The sequence below is a fragment of the Fundulus heteroclitus genome, chromosome 10 (genome assembly GCF_011125445.2).
Source record: "Fundulus heteroclitus isolate FHET01 chromosome 10, MU-UCD_Fhet_4.1, whole genome shotgun sequence".
Lineage (NCBI taxonomy): Eukaryota > Metazoa > Chordata > Actinopteri > Cyprinodontiformes > Fundulidae > Fundulus > Fundulus heteroclitus.
This window is the reverse complement of record NC_046370.1, coordinates 623,144-643,161: the sequence shown is the minus strand read 5'-3', so window position 1 is coordinate 643,161 and position 20,018 is coordinate 623,144. Positions and strand designations below refer to the sequence as shown.

The 20,018-nt window shown below is 39.8% G+C and overlaps 3 protein-coding genes across 5 annotated transcripts in view; 1 reads left to right on the top strand and 2 right to left on the bottom strand.

The window, feature by feature from the left end:
• The first annotated feature begins 174 nt into the window (after positions 1-174).
• Positions 175-8,752, top strand: LOC105926654 (potassium voltage-gated channel subfamily A member 7). Its single transcript, XM_012863048.3, has 3 exons — positions 175-1,518; positions 1,717-2,447; positions 6,689-8,752. Exons 2-3 carry the CDS (start codon positions 1,776-1,778, stop codon positions 7,580-7,582), a joined length of 1,566 nt encoding a protein of 521 aa, XP_012718502.2. The 5' UTR covers positions 175-1,518; positions 1,717-1,775; the 3' UTR covers positions 7,583-8,752.
• Positions 8,753-10,422: 1,670 nt separating this feature from the next.
• fgf21 (fibroblast growth factor 21) lies at positions 10,423-13,760 on the bottom strand. The gene is made up of 4 exons (XM_021316839.2): positions 12,486-13,760; positions 12,291-12,368; positions 11,524-11,627; positions 10,423-11,437 (listed from the first exon to the last, which is right to left on the bottom strand). The coding sequence occupies exons 1-4, from the start codon at positions 12,634-12,636 to the stop codon at positions 11,165-11,167; spliced, it is 606 nt and encodes a 201-aa protein (XP_021172514.2). The 5' UTR covers positions 12,637-13,760; the 3' UTR covers positions 10,423-11,164.
• Positions 13,761-17,602: 3,842 nt separating this feature from the next.
• The window catches only part of LOC105926717 (liprin-alpha-3), a 46,357-nt gene continuing 43,941 nt past the window's right edge, over positions 17,603-20,018 (bottom strand). For all 3 annotated transcript variants that reach the window (XM_012863140.3, XM_036141710.1, XM_036141711.1), the window contains 2 exons: positions 18,337-18,404; positions 17,603-18,247 (listed from right to left, as the gene is read on the bottom strand). In XM_012863140.3, the coding sequence (XP_012718594.2) occupies positions 18,352-18,404 (53 nt within the window). In that variant the 3' untranslated portion in view covers positions 17,603-18,247; positions 18,337-18,351. The remainder of the gene's footprint in view (positions 18,248-18,336; positions 18,405-20,018) is intronic.

Sequence of the window (20,018 nt, the reverse complement as noted above, 5' to 3'; positions counted from 1 at the left end):
TTAACTAAAAAAATGTCATGATTGAAATTAGTTGTGCTTTCTAAAAAACAAAAACAACAATCAGTGGAAAAATCTTTATTTGCATTAAGGAAATAAAACCCTACTAAGCAGCTTTTACAATGTTTCCACTGATATTATGATGATTTAATGTTGGTGATTAGTCTATAAAGTGGGAAGACGATAAATCTTTAGCTCTCTCCACAGATTCTTGATCAGCTTCAGGACTCTAACTGGATTACGTTAAGATTACATGTTGATGAAATTAAAAGATCGCTCAAACCTTAATATGCCAAGGGTATGAATAGTTTTGGGATCAGAAAAATGTTCTCTGTGTAACTCTTTAGGTTTTATCTTAGACAGTTTATATGGTTATTTTCCATGTAACGTTCCTTCAAATATATTAACATTTTTATCCTTGTTAGCAGCTGTATCTGAAGTTAGAAACCTGATTTATGGGTAACACTTAAATCAAGCTTTGGAGGCAAAGTTTGACTCACAGACTGAATGGGCTGAAGACCTTTAGAAATAGATGCTAATGTTAAACATAAAGACATTTTGAGCTTCTACTGGTTGATAATCTCGCCAAAGACACGTGTCTCTTACCGTGCTGAGCTGTAAATCTATTATATTTGATTTATTTTTGTATTTCATGGCTCTAATATTGACAACAATTTGGTAAAATATGAATATTTATTTTGACTTAAAAACGTCATATATCGCTGGAATGTGGTAATTTCAGCTAAATCAAACTCAAAATCGCACACAGGGAAAAGACAACAATTTGGACAAATGTTTTGTCAATGTGAAAGACTCCAATTCTGGTTTCTGACCATAATGTTGCACATATATGATCATTATGTATAAAACCAAACCCAATAAAACTTAATCTTCCTCTCATATGAGTCGAGTACACGGTTCAGCAAAATAGAGTTCAGCAAACTTCACGCTTGCAAGACGAAGTGAAGTTCAGAATCATCTGAAAATCAGTGCAGATATTAACTCATACACCATTTTCTGTTTTAAAATGAATCAGACGGCTTTAAAATGAACATCAAAAACTTTGCTGTGATTAAAATCCGACCAGGGCCTCGTGTCGGTCCAAAGCACCATGCTGTGCTGGGCAATGGTGTCATTTGATAGGGAGGTTGAAGGTTGTCGTGCCTCATGGCTGGAGCGGAGGGGACAGGACGGGGAGGAGGCGGAGGGCTTCACGGAGGATCCAATTTCAACAGGACAGCGTTCCTAAAACATTTCGTGCTCTGAGGGACAGGGCACGATCCTGGATGTTCCTTGAGCAAACAACCGGAGGCAGAGGTTGTGACCAGCCTGATCCGGGGGTCTAGCTGGACACAGCGGATCGCCGTGCCGGCTGAACGCAGACAGCCAAGCAGGGATTTTGTTTATGTGACATACATGATGACAGGGGGGAAGACAGACTACCTGATGAGCAGCAGGAGGCGAATTATGTGATTCTTCATCCTCCCATTAGTGTCTTTCAGCAGCTCTCTTTCAAAAATAGTGAGTAGACTTCCTTGTCACACTAACTCTCAACCAGCTTTACCCTTGTTTTTTCTTTTAAATTAATAAAAAACAGTTATCTGTCATAAAACCTGCCATGTTCACTAACTGTAACAAAACCCGTTGCTTTGCCATTTAATCCTGTTGCCGTCTGTAACCCCTGCCACCAGTTTAATGGACTTATCCCTCTGGTTTTAGACCGGGTCCACTCTTAAGTCCAGTCGCTCTGCGAAGTCTCAGGAGAGGGGTTGGCAGGGATGGAAAGCGGGGACCCAGAGCCATATGAAGAAGGAGGCAGGGGGAACGAGGGGAACACGGAAAAGGACAAGCACCTGAAGAACCAGCTCAACGTTGAGGAAAAGGGAGAGAAGGAGAACAATGGGAGCGACAACGAGAAGAAGAGAGAGTGGCGGCGTTCCGGGCCTCTGTGCAGGAACGGCTGGGCTCTGAGTGAACGGCTGGCCATCAACGTTTCGGGAATGCGCTATGAGACCCAGCTTCGCACCTTAGCCCGGTTCCCCAACTCCCTGCTCGGGGATCCCAGGCGGAGATCCAGGTACTTTGACCCACTTCGAAACGAGCTCTTCCTGGACCGCAACCGAGCCTGCTTTGACGCCATCCTCTACTTCTACCAGTCAGGGGGGAGGCTCCGCAGGCCCGCTAACATACCCCTGGACATCTTCATGGAAGAGCTGATGTTTTATGAGCTGGGAGAGGACATCGTGAACCGCTTCAAGGAGGACGAGGGCTTCCCTAAGGAGGAGGAGAGGCCCCTGCCATCCAATGAGGTCCAGAGAAAACTGTGGATGTTGTTTGAGCACCCCGAGTCCTCGTCTGGGGCGCGTATCATCGCCATCATCAGTGTGATGGTGATAGTAGTGTCCATTCTCATCTTCTGCCTGGAAACCCTGCCTGACTTCAAGAAAGAGGTTGGGAACATAATGTTCTCCCCCACATGTTGGAAAAAAAAGATTAGTAGCCAGGCCTTCTCACGGGTTCGGCATGCTTTTAGATTGTTGTAGTCTAAAAAATGATCAGTAAGTCATACGTATTCCTGATTTCAGAGATTGAATTTATTGAGTTAAATAAGCTACACCTTGAGGACAGCAAAGAATAAGAAACCATTACAAAAAAAAAAAAAATGCAGTGACGAATCCACGTAGACCGTTTCATTAAAAGCTAGAGAAAAGCAAATGGAAACGAGATAAGCTAATGATTATCCCTGACAAGATAGCTGCACACTTGAAATTCAAACACTGTGGTGAAGAATCTGCTGAACTGAGTTCACATATTCATATTTTATTATTATTTTCCAGCTCCAGGTAAATTTGCCCCTTGGAAGCCACATTTAGCACCAACACGTTTTCGTTTTCTCCCTTCCTGCTACTATTTTGTACCTGTAAACAGACCGTTTTGTACCCACAAACATAAACCAGGTTCTGGTGATTTTACTCCTTGTTGTTTCTTTGAAAGTTTGGTTGTTTTATTTATTTATTCCTTTTTGGGTACAAAATGATATGTGTGCAGGCGCAAGTTTAATAATCCCCTGGACAAGCAACGATTTAAAGTCATTTCCTTCTCTGGGAAGGAAACACAGTGATGTGACTCCAATAGATAACATGTACCAGATGGAGGTAACACTTTTATTTAGGAATCCTGAACTGTCGTATTTTAACACTGACGAAAAAGGCAACATCATTTATGTTACACCCCATTTTCAGCGACTTTGGTTTGGATCGGCGTTTAGACCAGCTGATTCACATGACATTAGACAGATTATGACCCTTTCTCAATCCAAACTAATTCTAAACTATCTCTTTCTGGTATGTATTAATTATTGGAGTCACATTACTGCTTTTTTTTTGGCTGTAGACTATGAGAAGATTACAACCTACTTTAAATCGTTGGTTTTCAAAGTGGGTACAAAACGTCACCCTGGCAGGTACGATATGTCTCCATACTTAAGAAAAGGCAACCAAAACTAAAAGTGGACGTGCAACACTTTAGTCTGAAAACATCGTTAATTTACCCCCACGCTGCCCCTCTTCAGCCCACATTCTGAGACGCGTCTGAGAGGGACTTGTTTTGGGAACGTCTCTTTAAATCTAAAGGAGGCACTTTAAACCCCGCCCCCCCTACAGGTCACAAAACATTCCACTTCACCACGTTCGGCCATTTTTGTAATGTATTTAAACAACCCATGACTTATCCACTTCCTTCAGCTCGGACTCGCTACGAGAAATAAAAATGGTGGATTTGCGAGGCTAGTTAGCTGGAAGTCCATGACCTTATTTAGCAGTTTGCAGCAAATACTTTGATGCTATTGTTGAAAAAAGATAATAGAAAACTTAACAGCTTGAAGATTATAACCAAAAGAGAATATAAACTTATGTACACAGCACCTGGACAGACTATATTCATATTTTATGCCTTCTAGAGGCATAAAATATGTATTAAGCCCTTAAATACAACAAAATGGATTTAAGGGCTAAATACCATATGTCCCCTTTGAAATGATGTCCAACAGCTTTTTAATAGTTTTTTAATGGCTTTTTAATAGTTTTCCAGAAATATAGTCATCTGATACAAGAAAACATATCCATCCTGTTTTAGCAAAAGTTTTATATTTTAAAACCTACAAATAGAAATAAAAAATGACAACAAATTTCCTATAGTGTATATTTATAAAAAATTATACGGTCATGGTTTTTTTGCGGCTGAAAACGAGTTTTAACCCGATGGCTTCAGGGCAAAAATGTCTCTTTTGGATTGCAAACATTGTAGACCCCTTTGTCCAGACAAATATGTAGCACCATTAAGCCTTTTGTAAGTAATTCTCTCTCTGGCTTACTCCTAAATAATAAAGTTATTAATGTGTCCACGTTTTAATAGTCATAGCAAATGGTCCCTGAGCTGAAGAAACCATCACAGTTAAATGTCACTGATTTAACAGCCCTCATATCAAACCACCAGGGCATTGAGTTTTTAACGGAATATGTTTGACTATCTGGGTCAAAGGAAACGTGATACCATGTGAAGCAGGTGTTTAGGTAAACACTCTCTTGGAGAGTGCTACAGTGCGTTTGAAGGAAAAATACTGGCACGGGAAGCTTTTGGCCAATATGCCTGGAAGCAGACCAGAGAAAGACTGCGGGAAGCTCAGGGTGTGATTATTTTAGCCGGCTGTTAAATCTGATACGGATTCAGGAAGGGTACAGCGAGTGTTGCTTGGGAACTAGAATATAGAGAGAGTGAATGGACAGCTAGGTGTGTTAATGAAAGGTCACAAATGACCGTACACATGAGCAAGGGTGAGCCAAAGCTCGCCAATGGCTTCAAACCAATGAGTTAAAGGTCTCGCAGGATGAGCAGCATACACTGGGTCATGTTAACACATTCCTCCAGGAGTGTTGTGCTGTGCCAGACGGCCGCTGCTGCCAGGAAACTACTGTAACTTACTCCTGTCCAAGTCGGTACGCCCACTTGACTGCACTGGCAGCGTTCCACACAGGGAGATGGGAATACCGATAAAGGTGTAGATGGATGAGGCGCGGCGGAGGAAGACACTCATGTTTCTGCTTAGAGATCTTAAAGAGGTTATATTTAGTCTGAGGAGAGCCCATGGAGCGGATCAACACATACTGTAGATATCCAGCGTTAGTAATAAACACGGTCACTAACCTGCTACTGAAAGTCACTGTCAATACTCCCGTTTCTTTTAAGCTTCTCTGAAACTTTATTTATATCACACACGTATCCCATCGTAGCATACAAAACATATTGTTCTAAATACTCGGGTCATTTATCGCCATGCTCTTGGCGAGATGGTGATTAAGACATGTTCCAAGTATCATATCATCCTGTGAAGGAATATGATGATAAATGATGTGACAGATGGAACGACAGGTGGTCAGAGAAAGAGCTCAGAAAGCGGCAAACGTGAAACACGTTTAGCTAGCTGGCCAAAAGTGTGCACTAAAGCTAATCGTCAAAAACCTACTGCAGTAGCCTAGAGTTTATTAGGAAACTGTAGATGAACAGTGAGTATAGTTTGAAAATAGATGTGTGATTACTTAGTGGTGTATGCAGTTCAGAGGTGTGTGTACAGTAGGCCAACTATGAAACCTGAGAACCTCTCGCTAGTTAGCCTAGCTTAGCATAAACATTGTTTTCACTGATGTCATCAAATCCCAAAGGTCCCTGATGCCATATTGGAGATGCTCAAGTTAATTATTTAAGCCGTTTTAGGACAGCTACTAATATCTCTGGAATATTTTCAATATTTTTTTGGTGAAAAAGTCAGATTACAGAACCAGACCGACTAAAAAGTACTAAGACTGAGAGCCGTGTTACAAATAAGTGCATGTAATCAGGAATGAAAATCCAGGCATTATTAATCCAGCTAACTAGTTGGTCATTAGGTCTACTCACTATATCTCAGAGGACCTGAAATCATCTAAAGACTTGGAAGAAAAAAAATATTTGTATTAAAGAATGTGGGAAAAAAGGGTAAATAAAGAAATATATACTCAGTGCTTATGAGGGTGGTGCTTAGAAATTGCACACAAGAAAGTCACAATTATTGGTGACAATTATTTACAGAACTCTCTTTCCTACATGTTTTGATGTTTTCTTACTTCAATACTGTGGATTTCATGCAAAGAGTTATTTTCAGTCTTCAGCAGATCTTGATGACACTTGGAAAATTTGCTTAAAACATCTAAACATGTGTTTCACTAGGAAAACATCAAAAAACAACTTTAAGGACAGCAGTATTGAGGACCTTGACTGATGAACTGACAGCTTCTAGCATTTCTCTTCTTCTTAAAAAGTCGCTGGTTTATGAAAATCAAAATATTTTCTAATGATCAGAACACTTTCAACCTTAGGAGTAGGTTACCATGTTTACTTTACTTCCTGGCTTGAACAGACCACTGGTTTCAAGCTTTTTTAAGTTTTTCTTAAGTTTGATGACATCACGTGAAAACACTCCTCAGCTCCAGAAACAATGATCGTTTTAATGCTACTAACTGCTATCTTTGTGATTAGCGTTATGTTTTGTTGCTGTTAACTCGTTCATCTGGTTAGTTTTGCTCAGTTTACCACCCTATCTGCTGTATACTGGAAATGTTTCAGACTCTTGTTGTATCTCCTGTCTGTTCCTCTCTAGGAGTACCACTCCCCGGTCAAGAACTCTTCTGCGAACATGCCTCCCCCACCAAGTGTTTTCAATGACCCCTTCTTCATGGTGGAGACCATGTGCATTTGCTGGTTTTCCTTTGAGCTCATCATGCGCTTGTCTTGCGCCCCCAGCAAGATCAGCTTCTTTAAAGATGTCATGAACATCATCGACTTCAGCGCCATCCTGCCCTACTTTGTCACGCTGGGAACTGAGCTGGCCAAAGATGATGATACGTCTCCTACCACATCCTTGGCCATCATCAGAGTCATCAGGCTGGTGAGGGTCTTCAGGATCTTCAAGCTGTCCAGGCATTCAAAAGGCCTCCAGATCCTCGGTCAGACACTGAAGGCCAGCATGCGTGAGCTGGGCCTGCTCATCTTCTTCCTGTTCATTGGGGTCATCATCTTCTCCAGTGCCATCTACTTTGCAGAAGCGGACCACCACTCGACAGATTTTGTCAGCATACCGCACGGCTTTTGGTGGGCCGTTGTCACCATGACCACAGTGGGGTACGGCGATATGTACCCAGCGACGGTGTGGGGTAAAATGGTCGGCTCCATGTGCGCCATTGCCGGGGTTCTCACCATCTCGCTCCCGGTGCCCGTCATTGTCTCCAACTTCAGCTACTTTTACCACCGAGAGACCGAATGCGAAGAACGGACCGAGTACACGCATGTTCAGACGTCCCTGTGGGAGGATGAGGAGCCCGAAGGAGAGGAGACCGAGGAAGGGGACGGGGATCCGGATCCAGAATTTTATGCCAGTGAGGGAATCTGCAACCCTCTGAACGGGACTTTGCTTGGCGGACTGTGTGCGGGCCAGACGGCCGAGTACACAGGAGGGAACATGTATCTGAGGGAGCCGCTAGTCACACAGGTTTAGAGAGCGGGGATTCTTGGCACCCTTAGACAAAGACACGGGAAGTAAATAAGCTAATCCATGCAATAAAAGTGAAAGGACTCAGAAGGGACACCTGTAAACTCCATCTGACACCTTGAGTCGGACAATCGAAGTTATATACCTCCTGAAAATCGCTGTACTGGCTTAATATCATTTCTAGCCAAACAAGCCGGCTAAATATACCCGGAGATAAGCCTTTTCCACAGAACAGCTCAAACAACCAACTGCTTTCTATTCTCAGGGTCCTGGTGTAAAAATAACTCACGCTAACATTTAGGAATGCTTCCAGCTTGAGATGAAACTGACTTTCAGAAAGTATGTGCCTTGAAAACTATGACGTCTTAGTTATTTTTGCCTTGAAGGTTGAAGTGCAAGCAAGATGATGACTGTTACGTCACACCAGAACTCAGCCAAACGGCAGTAAAACTGCCTCCGAACAAAGACTTTGGATCTGATCCGACTCCACATTCTCAACGCTCCTTTGTGAAAAGTACTCAGAAACCAAGCTTGTCTGTTATTTTAATTAAATGCTCTGTTTATGTATGTGGGTTTGCTATTCTATGGCAAAAGATACCTTTATTTTATGCTTTATTTAGCTTATTGATTTGATTAAAGATGTTATTTTATTAATGTTCCTGACAGCTAGTGTCATCTGTAGGCAGTTAACATGATTTAAAATATATGATATTAAATGTGTTGACAAATATATTATTCACCAACTGATGATTGTATTTTTTTTTTAAATTTTATGTTAATGTGAAAATAAATGAATTAATAAATACTTTTAGGCTGCTGATCCTGTGTTTCATGTCTGGGGTGTTGAGAAAAATCCCATTAACTGCCAAATATTCATCACACGGTAACGTTCCAGTAATGTTTCTCTGTTTGACTTCAGCTCATCAGACTTTCCGCTGCATCACCGTGATGAGCAGAAGGAGGTATGCAGACTATTGTAATGCTGCTGGCGTAGACCGCTTTAGTTTGGCAGTTTAACATCCCGTAAAGTCCAAACTGATGAAATTAGATTTTTTCTCTTTTTTTTTTGGTGGATGAAATCCAGGTCCCTGCTTGCAAAATAAGACGTCAGTGTGATTTCCGCCAATATATCAACATGTTTTAACTGTGTGGGGAATAAATGCTAATTTTCAAATATTTTATGGGAATTTGATCATGTCGTTTTAGGTCTACGATGTTGCAGTTATATTTGTTGTTGTTTTCAAGGGATAATTTACTGATAATTGTCCGGTAGCAGCAGAGTGACAGGTTGGTCATTCTGATGATAAAGATGTGTCATAAACCTTTTAGTAGATTCCTCTTTTTTGCACAAAATTAGAAAAGTCCAGCCTTTAATTTAAGGGTATTTTTCTCAGAGAGGGATAAATAATGATTATTTAATTAAGCGGTGCCACAGTTCTTGACATCTCCACTGTTTAAGCTTTCTGAAACTCCAATTTGTCAATGCAACAATGTTTTCATTTATTCAAAGAATAAGGTCCGGGAGTCGAGATGGAGTGGAGAAAGCATATTTTGTGTCTGTGTTGAACCATTGCTGTGTTAATTAGACCCTTATTATGGATAACTACCTTCTGGTGAAGGCCACCTGATTTTATTTAAAATGTTCCGGTTAACAGCAAGGCAAGGCGAGTATATTTGTACAGCCCATTCCAGTAACAAGGCAATTCAAAGTGCTGAACATGAACCTGAACAGAGGAAAGAAGACATCACAGAGGAAAGTACTCAGCTAGCATGTTTATTGCCATCAGTTTCTGCCAAACTCTTAGTAGCATTCAGCAAACTTTACATGTTTATGTCTGTGATGGTCTCAAATAAATAACATGGGTGGCATCAAATGGTCATTATGGAGACTTAGTGTCCATAATAACATAAAATGTGTTATTCTTTGTTATCTCCCCTTGCGTCCTCTATACTGTGTGTTTGGCAAGATGAAACAGGGCTCCTCATACTGCCTGATGGACAGTGGCTAAAAGAAAAGGACCTCATGTCATATTATTACAATATCCCATGAAAATAGAAATCCATTCTTAATGCTCGTTACAAACTAAACTGAAGGATTACTAATCTGATTTTCTCAGACATTGATAAATGATAGAAAAAAAATCTAAAGAACAGACTACAGACAGCTGTGGCCTTGCTTTAATTGCTTTATTTATGTGTCAGGTGTTTGAGGCACAGGTGTTCGTAGCAGGTTGATGTCGGGTTTTGTCATTTTTTTGTCTATACATTTGCTTTGTGTCTCTGTCCTTTTCTTGCCCTCTGTCCCTGTTATCCCACTTTCCCTCTGCCGCTGCCATGTTTGGCATCGCTTTGTACATAATACCCTGGCAGTAATAAAATCATCAAGGGTTGGGCACCAAGGGAGGCTTTATACCTGTAAAGCCTCCCTTGGTAGAGCAAAGATATTTGGCATAACTGCGGCAGCCAGAGCTCCATCTGGACAGGATGACGTGTGTGTGGCACAAATAAATAAATACTTTTACGATTATGACATGCTACTGCAATAAAAGATTTGCTTTTTAAATATGGCAGTGAGTATGGAAGGAGCTGGAGATGCTGGAGTAAACTAAGCTACATCATTCAAAAGACAAAAACAACGCAGCATCAGCATCATTTCATGGTCGATGTTAATGGAAGACCAAGCCAAAGCTCTCTATAACCATCACCTTAAATACGACGGACCAAAAGGAAATGTGTCTGTGTTGTGTTCTTTAAAAAAAAACTGAGCAAAACAGGGAAAAGGACTCGTGAGGTTTATAATGAGAAGATTTTATTCCTTTTTGTTTCTTACAGTTTTGTGACTTTTTTACAATTTAATTTGACACATTTGCCTTGGTGATTTCCTGAATCAGACCTCTAACAGGAGTTTTCAAATTCCATTAAAATTTGTACCTTTGGACAAACGTACGCACATGCTGCTCTTTAGATTAACCGAGCAGCAGTGATTTGGGATTTTTCTACACAATGCATGTTGCTTATGTAGAAACTGTCTCCATGTCTCCTCAGCTTATCCTGCTTTGTGCAATTCTTAGTTTCATCCACTAGAGGGCAGTCCAGCTCTCACGTCGGCTGGATTTCCACGCTGATGTGCAGGAAGGTGGTCACCTCTAAATTAGTTATTTCTCAAAATGCTTCATGCAGGGTTGCATCTGTACATCAGTAATGCAAACAACCTAAATAATAATCTTTGGTTAGTTTTATTTGCACCAAGAATTTCTCTGCAGTCTGAAGAAAAGAAAAAAAAATACTTGAACTGCACAGAACGCTTGTTGGAGTTTCCCAGAGAAGGAAACTGAGAAACTGCGGTCCAGATTATTCACATTTTTAAAAATATATATATTTTGGATATGAACAATGCTCAGAATCAATGAAAATTTAAATAAGCTTCACAACAACAAAACAAAATAAATAAATAACTTAGGTCAATATTAATTCACTGAAACATTCTGAAATCAATTAATATTAATAACATTAATAATAAATTAGAAGCAATTCATGCACCAGAGTTTAGGATCCTGAACAGTTCGGATTTCTTTGGGTCGCTGTGTTTTACTTGTCCACAAACAGCTGAGGACTGACCACCGTGTTCTGTCCTACACCGAAAAGGTCATCCGAGTCAATGTTGAAGTTCTGGGTTTTCGTTGGCTCCTCTGAGAACTGTAAAGTATTCCTGAGAGGTAAAAATCTTGTGAAAGGAAGTGAGTGGCGATCTGGAGAAGTCCTGGATGCCAGTGATACAGGGATCCCATGGTTGAGGAAACGAGTGTATCCATCAGCCAGCAGGAGCTCTCTGAAGGAGCAGTCAGCCTCCTCATAGGCGCTCTGAAATGAGTGGAAACTATTTCAAGTTTCATCGCCGCAAGAGAAACGTCACAAGTTAAAGACGTTTGGCTTTTCATCCGTCTTACCTGCCCCCTCAGATTCCCGGCGCTGTCCATGCAGAGGAACAGGGATGATGATTGTCCCTTTAGGACCACATGACCCTGTTTCACTGATTGCAACTGCAACACACCTGGAAAAGACAAACAAGCTCAGTTTGAAGGGCCTCATTTTAACAATAATTTAAAAAACAGCAACCCTGAAGCGTTAAAAGACACTGCTGAGGCCACTTTTTGCACCATTTCTCTAGCAGTGAGGTTTGGAGATCATTTTTAACCTCTATAACCATCGTCATCAAGATAAACTAGGGTCCTGATCCAGCGCTTCCAGCTTTTACTCACTGAAATGTCATGTCTTTCCCATTTTGAAGAGTGACAAAGAGAGAAAGGAACCTCTGCATCATATCATATTTATGCTCCAAGACACAGAAATTCTTGGATTATTGATTTAAAGTTCCCAAAATAGTCTGATTAACTTTGAAAAGTGAAGTATTAATTAAATAATTGCTTCGGTTAAATTTCCACTATGGGAATTATTGGTGCAAAGACCCAGTGGCATCAGCAATTTTGTTTAAAATAATTATTTCTTAATGTGGAACATTTTATCCATTCAATAAATGCATTACAATTAAAGGTTGGATTTTTTTTAAAGGTTTTTCAATGTGAAATTATTTTATTGCAAGTACAGCTTCATTTATTTTAATGGTTTTAACATTTTCTTCCCCAAGGGTGCCAAGAAATGTGCAGGTATCTTTAGTTTCATCTAGTTTTACAGTTTTAACCAATCAGGTACTCACTATAAGAAGTCTGAGCATCACTTCCAGTCACGCTCCCGTCCAGATTGAGCTGCAGATACAGCCCACGTCTGTGATTTTCTGCAGGAAGGAAAGGATTTAACACAATTATAATGAATTCTCATCAATGTTCCTGGTGCTCCTCTCTGCATTGAGCGCTGAATATGACTAAAATGGGCAAACAAATACTGTACATACCTGTATAGAGATGCACTTCTCTGAGCTGATTTCTGAAAGCAAAGATTGGGTTGGATTCAGGGAGGTAAAATGACCACGAAAAGGGAAGTGACAGGATTAAAAAAAAGATGGGAAAGTGGTGGGAAAAAAGCGTATTTGGAAACAAAAACATTTTGAAGAAGGAATAAGGGGAGCTTTGAATGAAATAAATACAAAACAAATTTCAATAAATAGTTTCTAAGAGACAAATGGAACTAAAAGGGAATAGTGAATATGAAATTCTCGACTCTGCTTGAGCAACTTCTGACCTGAAGGAAGTTTGGTGCTCTTATAAAGGAGTTAGGAGAAGGAGGTCCAACTTCACAAGAGTATGTATGAGTCAGAGATGTCTACATATTGAACCAGTGCAAAGTGGAACACCTGCCTTCCCATAATAGTTTTAACCACTTTTACAAAAAAAAAATGCCATTTGCTTTTACGAATATTATTAGAAAAAGGTTCAGAAAAGCTTTAAAGTTTGATGTTTTATCACAGGAAACCCATTCTGACAATGCACCGGCCACTGTTTATATGAAATGTTCTCACAAAGCTCACACTAACTGACATCAGCGAGGAAAATCCTTTTGTCACATTCTCACAACATTTACTGTAACCTCGCGTGCGTTCCCCTGCAGTCCGCCGCTCGGAAAATAAACACATTTCAAAACGGAGAGAAGATGTAACACTGACACATCCCTCTGCGTCACGCGCTGGATCAAAAAGTGGCAAATGATTATGCGAGGACGTGACGGAGGCTGTGTTTTGCACTTTATGGTGTTTATTCTGTTTGATGCATTAGTGTTTGAGAGGGAAAGAGAAGGAAGGAGTGGGTTGGAGCTGATTTCCAAGCAGGGGAAGTGTTTACAGGACAGCAGCTGTGCAGACAGCAGAGAGAGGCTGCACGTCAGACTGTAAACTTCACTGCCTGCCATCCACCAAAATCCCTTCACATTGCATCATTACGTGTTTCCAGATATTGGGAATAACTCGTTCTGGAGATCTTACTTTTGTTTTTGCGATATAAAAGTAATCCGTCGTCCTATTTTCTAGAATGAATGAAAAATAAACCCCAGTCAGCCTTTCATGCTTTCCATTTTAAGATGAGACACTTCAAAAATCCCTTTTCTGAGGCACAACAAATCCTGTGGAGCCCTGCCCTCCAGAACAGGAAGGCAGCACCTTATATAGATGATGACCTAGTGCATGTGAATGCACTGTCGGGAAATTTCTCATGGTGATCATCTGTTTTTTGTCAGAAAAAATATCTATCTATCTATCTATCTATCTATCTATCTATCTATCTATCTATCTATCTATCTATCTATCTATCTATCTATCTATCTATCTATCTATCTATCTATCTATCTATCTATCTATCTATCTATCTATATACGGATGTGTTGAAAACTCAGAAAAAGGACATTCTGTGCAAGTTTGTTACAAGTATCATTACAAGAGGAAAGGTGGATAAAAAGAAAGAGGTGATGATTACAGATTTTTCCTCATTCCCAGATAAAACTGTCACTTTTTGTTCCGGAGTTCTGGAAAAAATGTAATTCTTGGATTTAAGGAAAGGAACAATGCAAGAAGGATGAGGACACAACACAAGTAATGTGACAAAAGCTGGAGCAGGGAGTTAACAGCCGGACCGTCAAGGTAACTGCAGGTGTTCCTTTTACCGTCTCATGATGTCTGCAGATCACAATAAATCAATACCCACTCTCCCACTAGGCTTCCTCCTCTATGACTGGCCACCGCAATGCTGGCACTATTTTTTTCCCTTTCTTTATCTCTGAACCAAATAAAAAGAGAGTTTTTGACAGCAGCTGCAGTCTGATTGTATAACAGTAACTTTCCTCCCTAAGTTGAAGTGTTTTTTTAGGACCAAACTAAATGTGGTTGTAGGTTAAATCATTGCAGACAAATTAATAGAGTTGCACCGGTGTTACAGATGGTGTTCTACAAAGTACTACAGTGCTATTAAACTCGTTGACTGACTGATGCTATGGAGAAAAGTGAAACTTGCTCATACGCTGCATGGAGCACTTTTATAAACTAGACCATTCTGGTGCCACAGCAGCTGGGACCTGCGAGGGATTAGAGGCAGACTGGGAATTTGATGATAACGATGTAGCGCTTTTAAGACCCGCCACAGGGTGCCGGTTTGTCTGGTGTCCTGACGACTTTATCCTCACTGGAGGACTCATCATATAATCACTCAAAGTTAAACAAAACACTTTGTTATCACTGCTTTTTCAAAACATTATGGAGGGTGCCGTGAAATAGTTGTATTTGCACATTTCTTTAAACTAGTATTTCAACAGTATTTCAAGTTTTCTATGCTGCAGCAGTCCTAATCAGGACCAGAACACAAATAAATAAACTAAGAAATAAACAGGCTTTACAAGTTTTAAGATAGAATTAAACATAAAAGTACCAGTGAACATGAAAACATGTGAAAATCATTAAAAAAGACCTTGGAAAACCGTTACCTTGAAAAAAAAAACTATAAAACCCATAGATCATGGAATAATTACAAATCAGCCTTTATTTAATGTGCGATTAAATAATTGTTTTCTGTTTTTCTTCTTTATGTCACCCTGAACAGATATATATTCAGGATGAATCAAAAAGTGGCCCTGATTTAAACTCTAGGCAGACCAGTTTACCCCTTTGACTGTTTTGCTGTCTGAAAAAACAAAAACACAGCTCAGCATTGCCCAATCAGACCACAGCAAAATTCCTTGGAAGACCTCCAGGAGATAAAATCCACCCAATCTTCGGAGGCGTGACCCTCGCTAAACCCTCTACAAGTATATTGTAAACTTGAACCCTTATTTATATAAAAAAGAATGAAAAGGTTTTAAAACCTCACGCTAAGCCTGTCATTCTACAAAGACTTCTTTCTCAGTAGTAGTTTGCTCCACTACTGAGAGCTAACTTAGAGCTAAATTAGAGCTAACCAGATTTTTATTTAAAATCTCTTGTTCATGATGCCACAAATCATGACAAGTTTCTTTGGTCCTTTGGTGAAGAAAAAGCTCCCACAGCATCACAGCTCTTCCATCATAGTTTCCTTATATTCATCCTTTTTTCAGAGGTCTTCCAGTCTGGTTCTCAGGACCCACTGTTCTGCATCTTTTAGACGTGTCTCTGCTCCAGCACACCTGAATCCATTATTTGCATGACCTCCTCAGAGGCCCCTTAATCACCCATTTCTTTAACCTGTTAAACCCACTCCTTAGCAATAATAACGCACTTGCAGCTGACTGCAAGTGCGTTAAGAACTGAGACCGACACACTTATCACATGTCCAGATCTTTATCTGAGACTCCTCTTCAAAAGTATCTACCAAATATATAACAGCATCCTACATTTTTAATTTCAAGTATAAGTTCCAAATTTCAAAAATTGTGCCAAAACTGTGCCAAATGGCTCAAAAACAGGAGGGTTCTGCCTGGATTTATTTCAGTGTAAACATGCAAACCTTCTCAACTGCTTGTTGGGTGGACACCAGACTGGCTACAGATGTAATTAAGATGTTGTAGTTACAATTTATTGTGTTTATTTCCTTCTTTACAGCAAAGGCTAGAAGTTTTTTATGTAAATATCTGCATTTTTTAGGCCAAATTAAAAAATTTTGGGCATTTAAATCTCATTTACTCAGGCCCATAATAATTTGTGGAAATTTTCTCATCCACATCATCCTCCAGGACCTTTATGTTAGCTGGTAAGAAGATTAGCAGCTTAGGCAATGTACAAGTTGAGAAATGCCTTATAAATTATGAGTATGCACTTTTTTTTGGAAAACAGACCCTCAGGCTTAAGAGGTTAAGTCAGATCTGTAGGGGCAGAGAAACAGCTAAAACACACAGGATATAGTGGGTCCTGAGGACCAGGGTTAAATATCTCTGCTATATAAGTTCAAACATGACTGGGAATTGCACATTACGGTTTATCTAAAGAGGAAGGTGTGAAGAAGTGCGGCTTCTTAGGGTTCCCAAGTCTCCAAAACAGCCTTTAGACATTATGCACATGAGGGGCTGCTTGTTTAGGAGGGATGCCAGGAAAAGGAAACCCCCTTCCTCCACAATGTTGACATGCAGAGTTTGGCACTGGGACTTTAACTAGAACCGGGGGAACAGGTCGACTGAGTCCAAAACTCTTCTCTCTGGTGTCTGTTTTGAAAGCTTCAGACGTCTCATTAACACTTTATGAAATGCTGGAGTAGGTGGTGAAAAGGCAAATCCAAACAAGTAGGATTTATTTGCAGATTGTTGCAGAATGCTCAAATTATTTTAAGACTAACATCCATCTATTAAGTCGGATAATTCAGTCACAATTGATATTCAACGGTTTTCGTTGTTAACAGAATAATATGATGCATTTCCACCTTTACTCTCTCTAAAATAAAGCCCTTTAACTAGAATTCAGTAAAATTTAGTCAGTTTAGATTCAAACACACCTCAGACCCACTGGGATAATTAATAGCATTATGCCCAACATCCCTAGATCGCTGTGCATCTGTCGGTACAAGATAGGTCGGTAAAAATAAAAAATAAACCAGCTTCATTGGTCATTGTAAGGCAAAAACTCCAAAATCTAACACATTACTGGTAGTTTTTTTTTAATTACAGCTTTTACAATCATTTTCATTATTGTCATCATACTATGTTCAATTATTGTCACTACTCTCCAGTAATATGAATTTAAATCATAACACAATGTGTTTCTTTTTTTTTTCTCCAAAATGTACACATACAAGTAGCATATCTTAAATGTCCATAGTTTAAAACATATTTCCTTTTATCAACCGCAAAATGAAATTACAGTCAGCCGTAAAACCGAGTATGAAATGAACGTACGGTTTAATACACACACATACTTACTGTACATACATACATACAATAGCAGTTTGTCATAAAAATGCTAAAAATAAAATACACACGTTTTACAAAGTCCTGACCCGAGCGTTCACATCTTTAGATGACTGATATCATGAAGTTCACTCTGAAATGACAGATTTTGGCATGCATATTAACACAAATGCTCCCTATCTAAACTCTTTTATTGTTTTTTTTATTATTATTTTTTTTTTTAATCCCGGTTGGATCAGGAGTTTCCCGTAAAGCACTTTTCCAACTCTCTGGTCATTGGTCCTATTCACATTTGTGCATCTCATCTCCACTATGGCTTCAGAACGCGCGGCGGTCCTCCGCTCAAACCTCCACTTCGGCACATTTTCACGTGCCGGGACGTCATCAGGCGGAGTATTTCCTCCTTATCGGTCTAAGTCAGAGTCACATCAGGTGAAAATTTCTCCCCATCTGATCAGGAATGCAAACCCCACCCCCACCCCCCCACCCTCCTAGTTTAAAAAAAACCTGTAAATTCATTGTGTCAATATTGCCGTCTCACGCTCAGAAAAAGAAGATGAGTTCACGATAGGCGATGGTCACTTTCTACAGACCACTTTCTACAGATTCAAACATCATCATCATGCCACAACTATGGAGAGAAAGAGACAGGAAGAGAGAGAGAGAGAGTAAAGGAGAGGGAGAAACGGATGGATAAATGGACATTCGCTCGTAGTTTTGTCATCTTTTCAGAAATCATTCACACACTGTCTTTGATCGTTTTGGGACACGAAGGCTGTTGGTCGTCTTCTGGTGTCCATTTTTAATATTTGCTCTTCGGTATTTTTTTTTTTTTCTTGAAAAATCAGTTTGGAGTACAAGTGGGTTCTAAAAAAAAAAAGAAAAGAAAGGAAAGAAGAATTACAGTATTATTGTTGGTGTTTCCATGTGACGTTGCTTCAGTAGAAGGTTCTCACCTGGTGTGCTTATGTTTAGCAGGAATATGTTCTCACAGAACCCGACTCTCCTCTGGGACCGGAGTTTGCTGCCAAAGAGAAGAAGGATAATTAGCAAACATGCCTCTATAGTCACTGGAACCATGCTACGGAGGGCTGGGTGGTACTCTACACTGCAAAAAGAGCTAAAATAAGTAACATTTCCCTTTAAATTAATGTATTTGCCTTTGATGTAAGCAGGTAAATAAAATGTTCTGCCAATGGAATGAGTATTCTTAACCGCTAAAATAAGATAATTAGACATCCTGCACTTGAAATAAGATGATGGAGATGAGTTGTTCCTATTTTAAGTGCAAAAATGTTATTCCATCGGCAAATAATCTCAGTTACCTGCTCAAATCAAGGAAATTTAGTTTACTTTGAGTTATTTTTTGCAGTGTATAGCTCCTTCTACAAGGGTATTTCCTCTTTTTATTGGGATGTTATTTAATGGATCAACACTAAGTTAATTGTGAGGTGTAAACAATGTTAACAAATGACTTAAAATCTTAAAAGTGTGGTGTGTATTTATATTCAGCTGTCCAGAGTAAATACAACCTCCTTTTGGGTTATTTACAGTTTTAACTCTCCACCAGCTTTGCGCAGTTAGGCTGGAGACTGAATTGCTGGTTCCCCCTTTTCTTTGCAAAACAGCTCAGACTCAGCCAGATTTGAGTGTCTGCAAATAGTAATTGTCAAAGCTTAGTTGATTTAGTTAGCCCTGTACTTTGACTGGGCCATTTTGACACATAAAAATGCTTTGATCCATACCAGTGACCCTCAGTTCTGGCCCTGGAGGGCCCCGTGTCCTGCAGCTTTTATTTGCTACACTGCTGTAACACACCTAAGTCAAATAATTAGGCCCTTAGCAGGACTCTGGAGACCTAGACTGGATACAAAGGAGACAAATCAGCCATTTGATTCAGATTTGGTGGATCAGGGACACAGCAGGACACCGGCCCTCAAGAACCAGAATTGGGGACCACTGACCTACCGTATACCAGTCTATTGTAGCTCTTGCTGTATGTTAAGGGTTGTTGTCTCTTTTGCAGACTCTTAATAGGTTTTCTTATAAGATTGCCTTATAGTTGGCTCCATCAATCTTCCAATCAACTCGGGAGATCGTCCCTTCACAAATTTTCTCTGAGATCAAAAATCAGCACAGCTGTATTTGTCTATTGGCTGGTCTCCAGTTAATAATCAGGTGACTTGAAGGCAGATGTTTGCACTGCATTTCATTTAAGGACATCATTATAAAGGTGGCTGAATGTAAATGCAGATTTTTTTTACTTCTCAACCATTATGAAAACCACATATTGTTTTAAAATGTAACTTAACTTTGTGTCTGTCCATTATTTAAAACCCAATAAAACCCAGAGAAGATGGTGGTCATGTGACAACAAGGAGAAAACGTTTTTTACGCCATTTTTTTGGGGTCATTATTAAATCCAAAAGCTCACCCTTAAACCAAAATAGGAAGGATGGATGAACTTTGAATGAGAGAAGGAAACATCTTTATACGTAAATGCTTTTCCATATTTTTCTAGACCAGGAAAATTCTTAAATTCCATAATCTTCCAAATTGTAAAATAACACTGTTTCCTTCTCCTTCAAGTTAGATGTTACTGATTTGTGTGTTTTGTCTTGACCAAAAAAAAATTCCC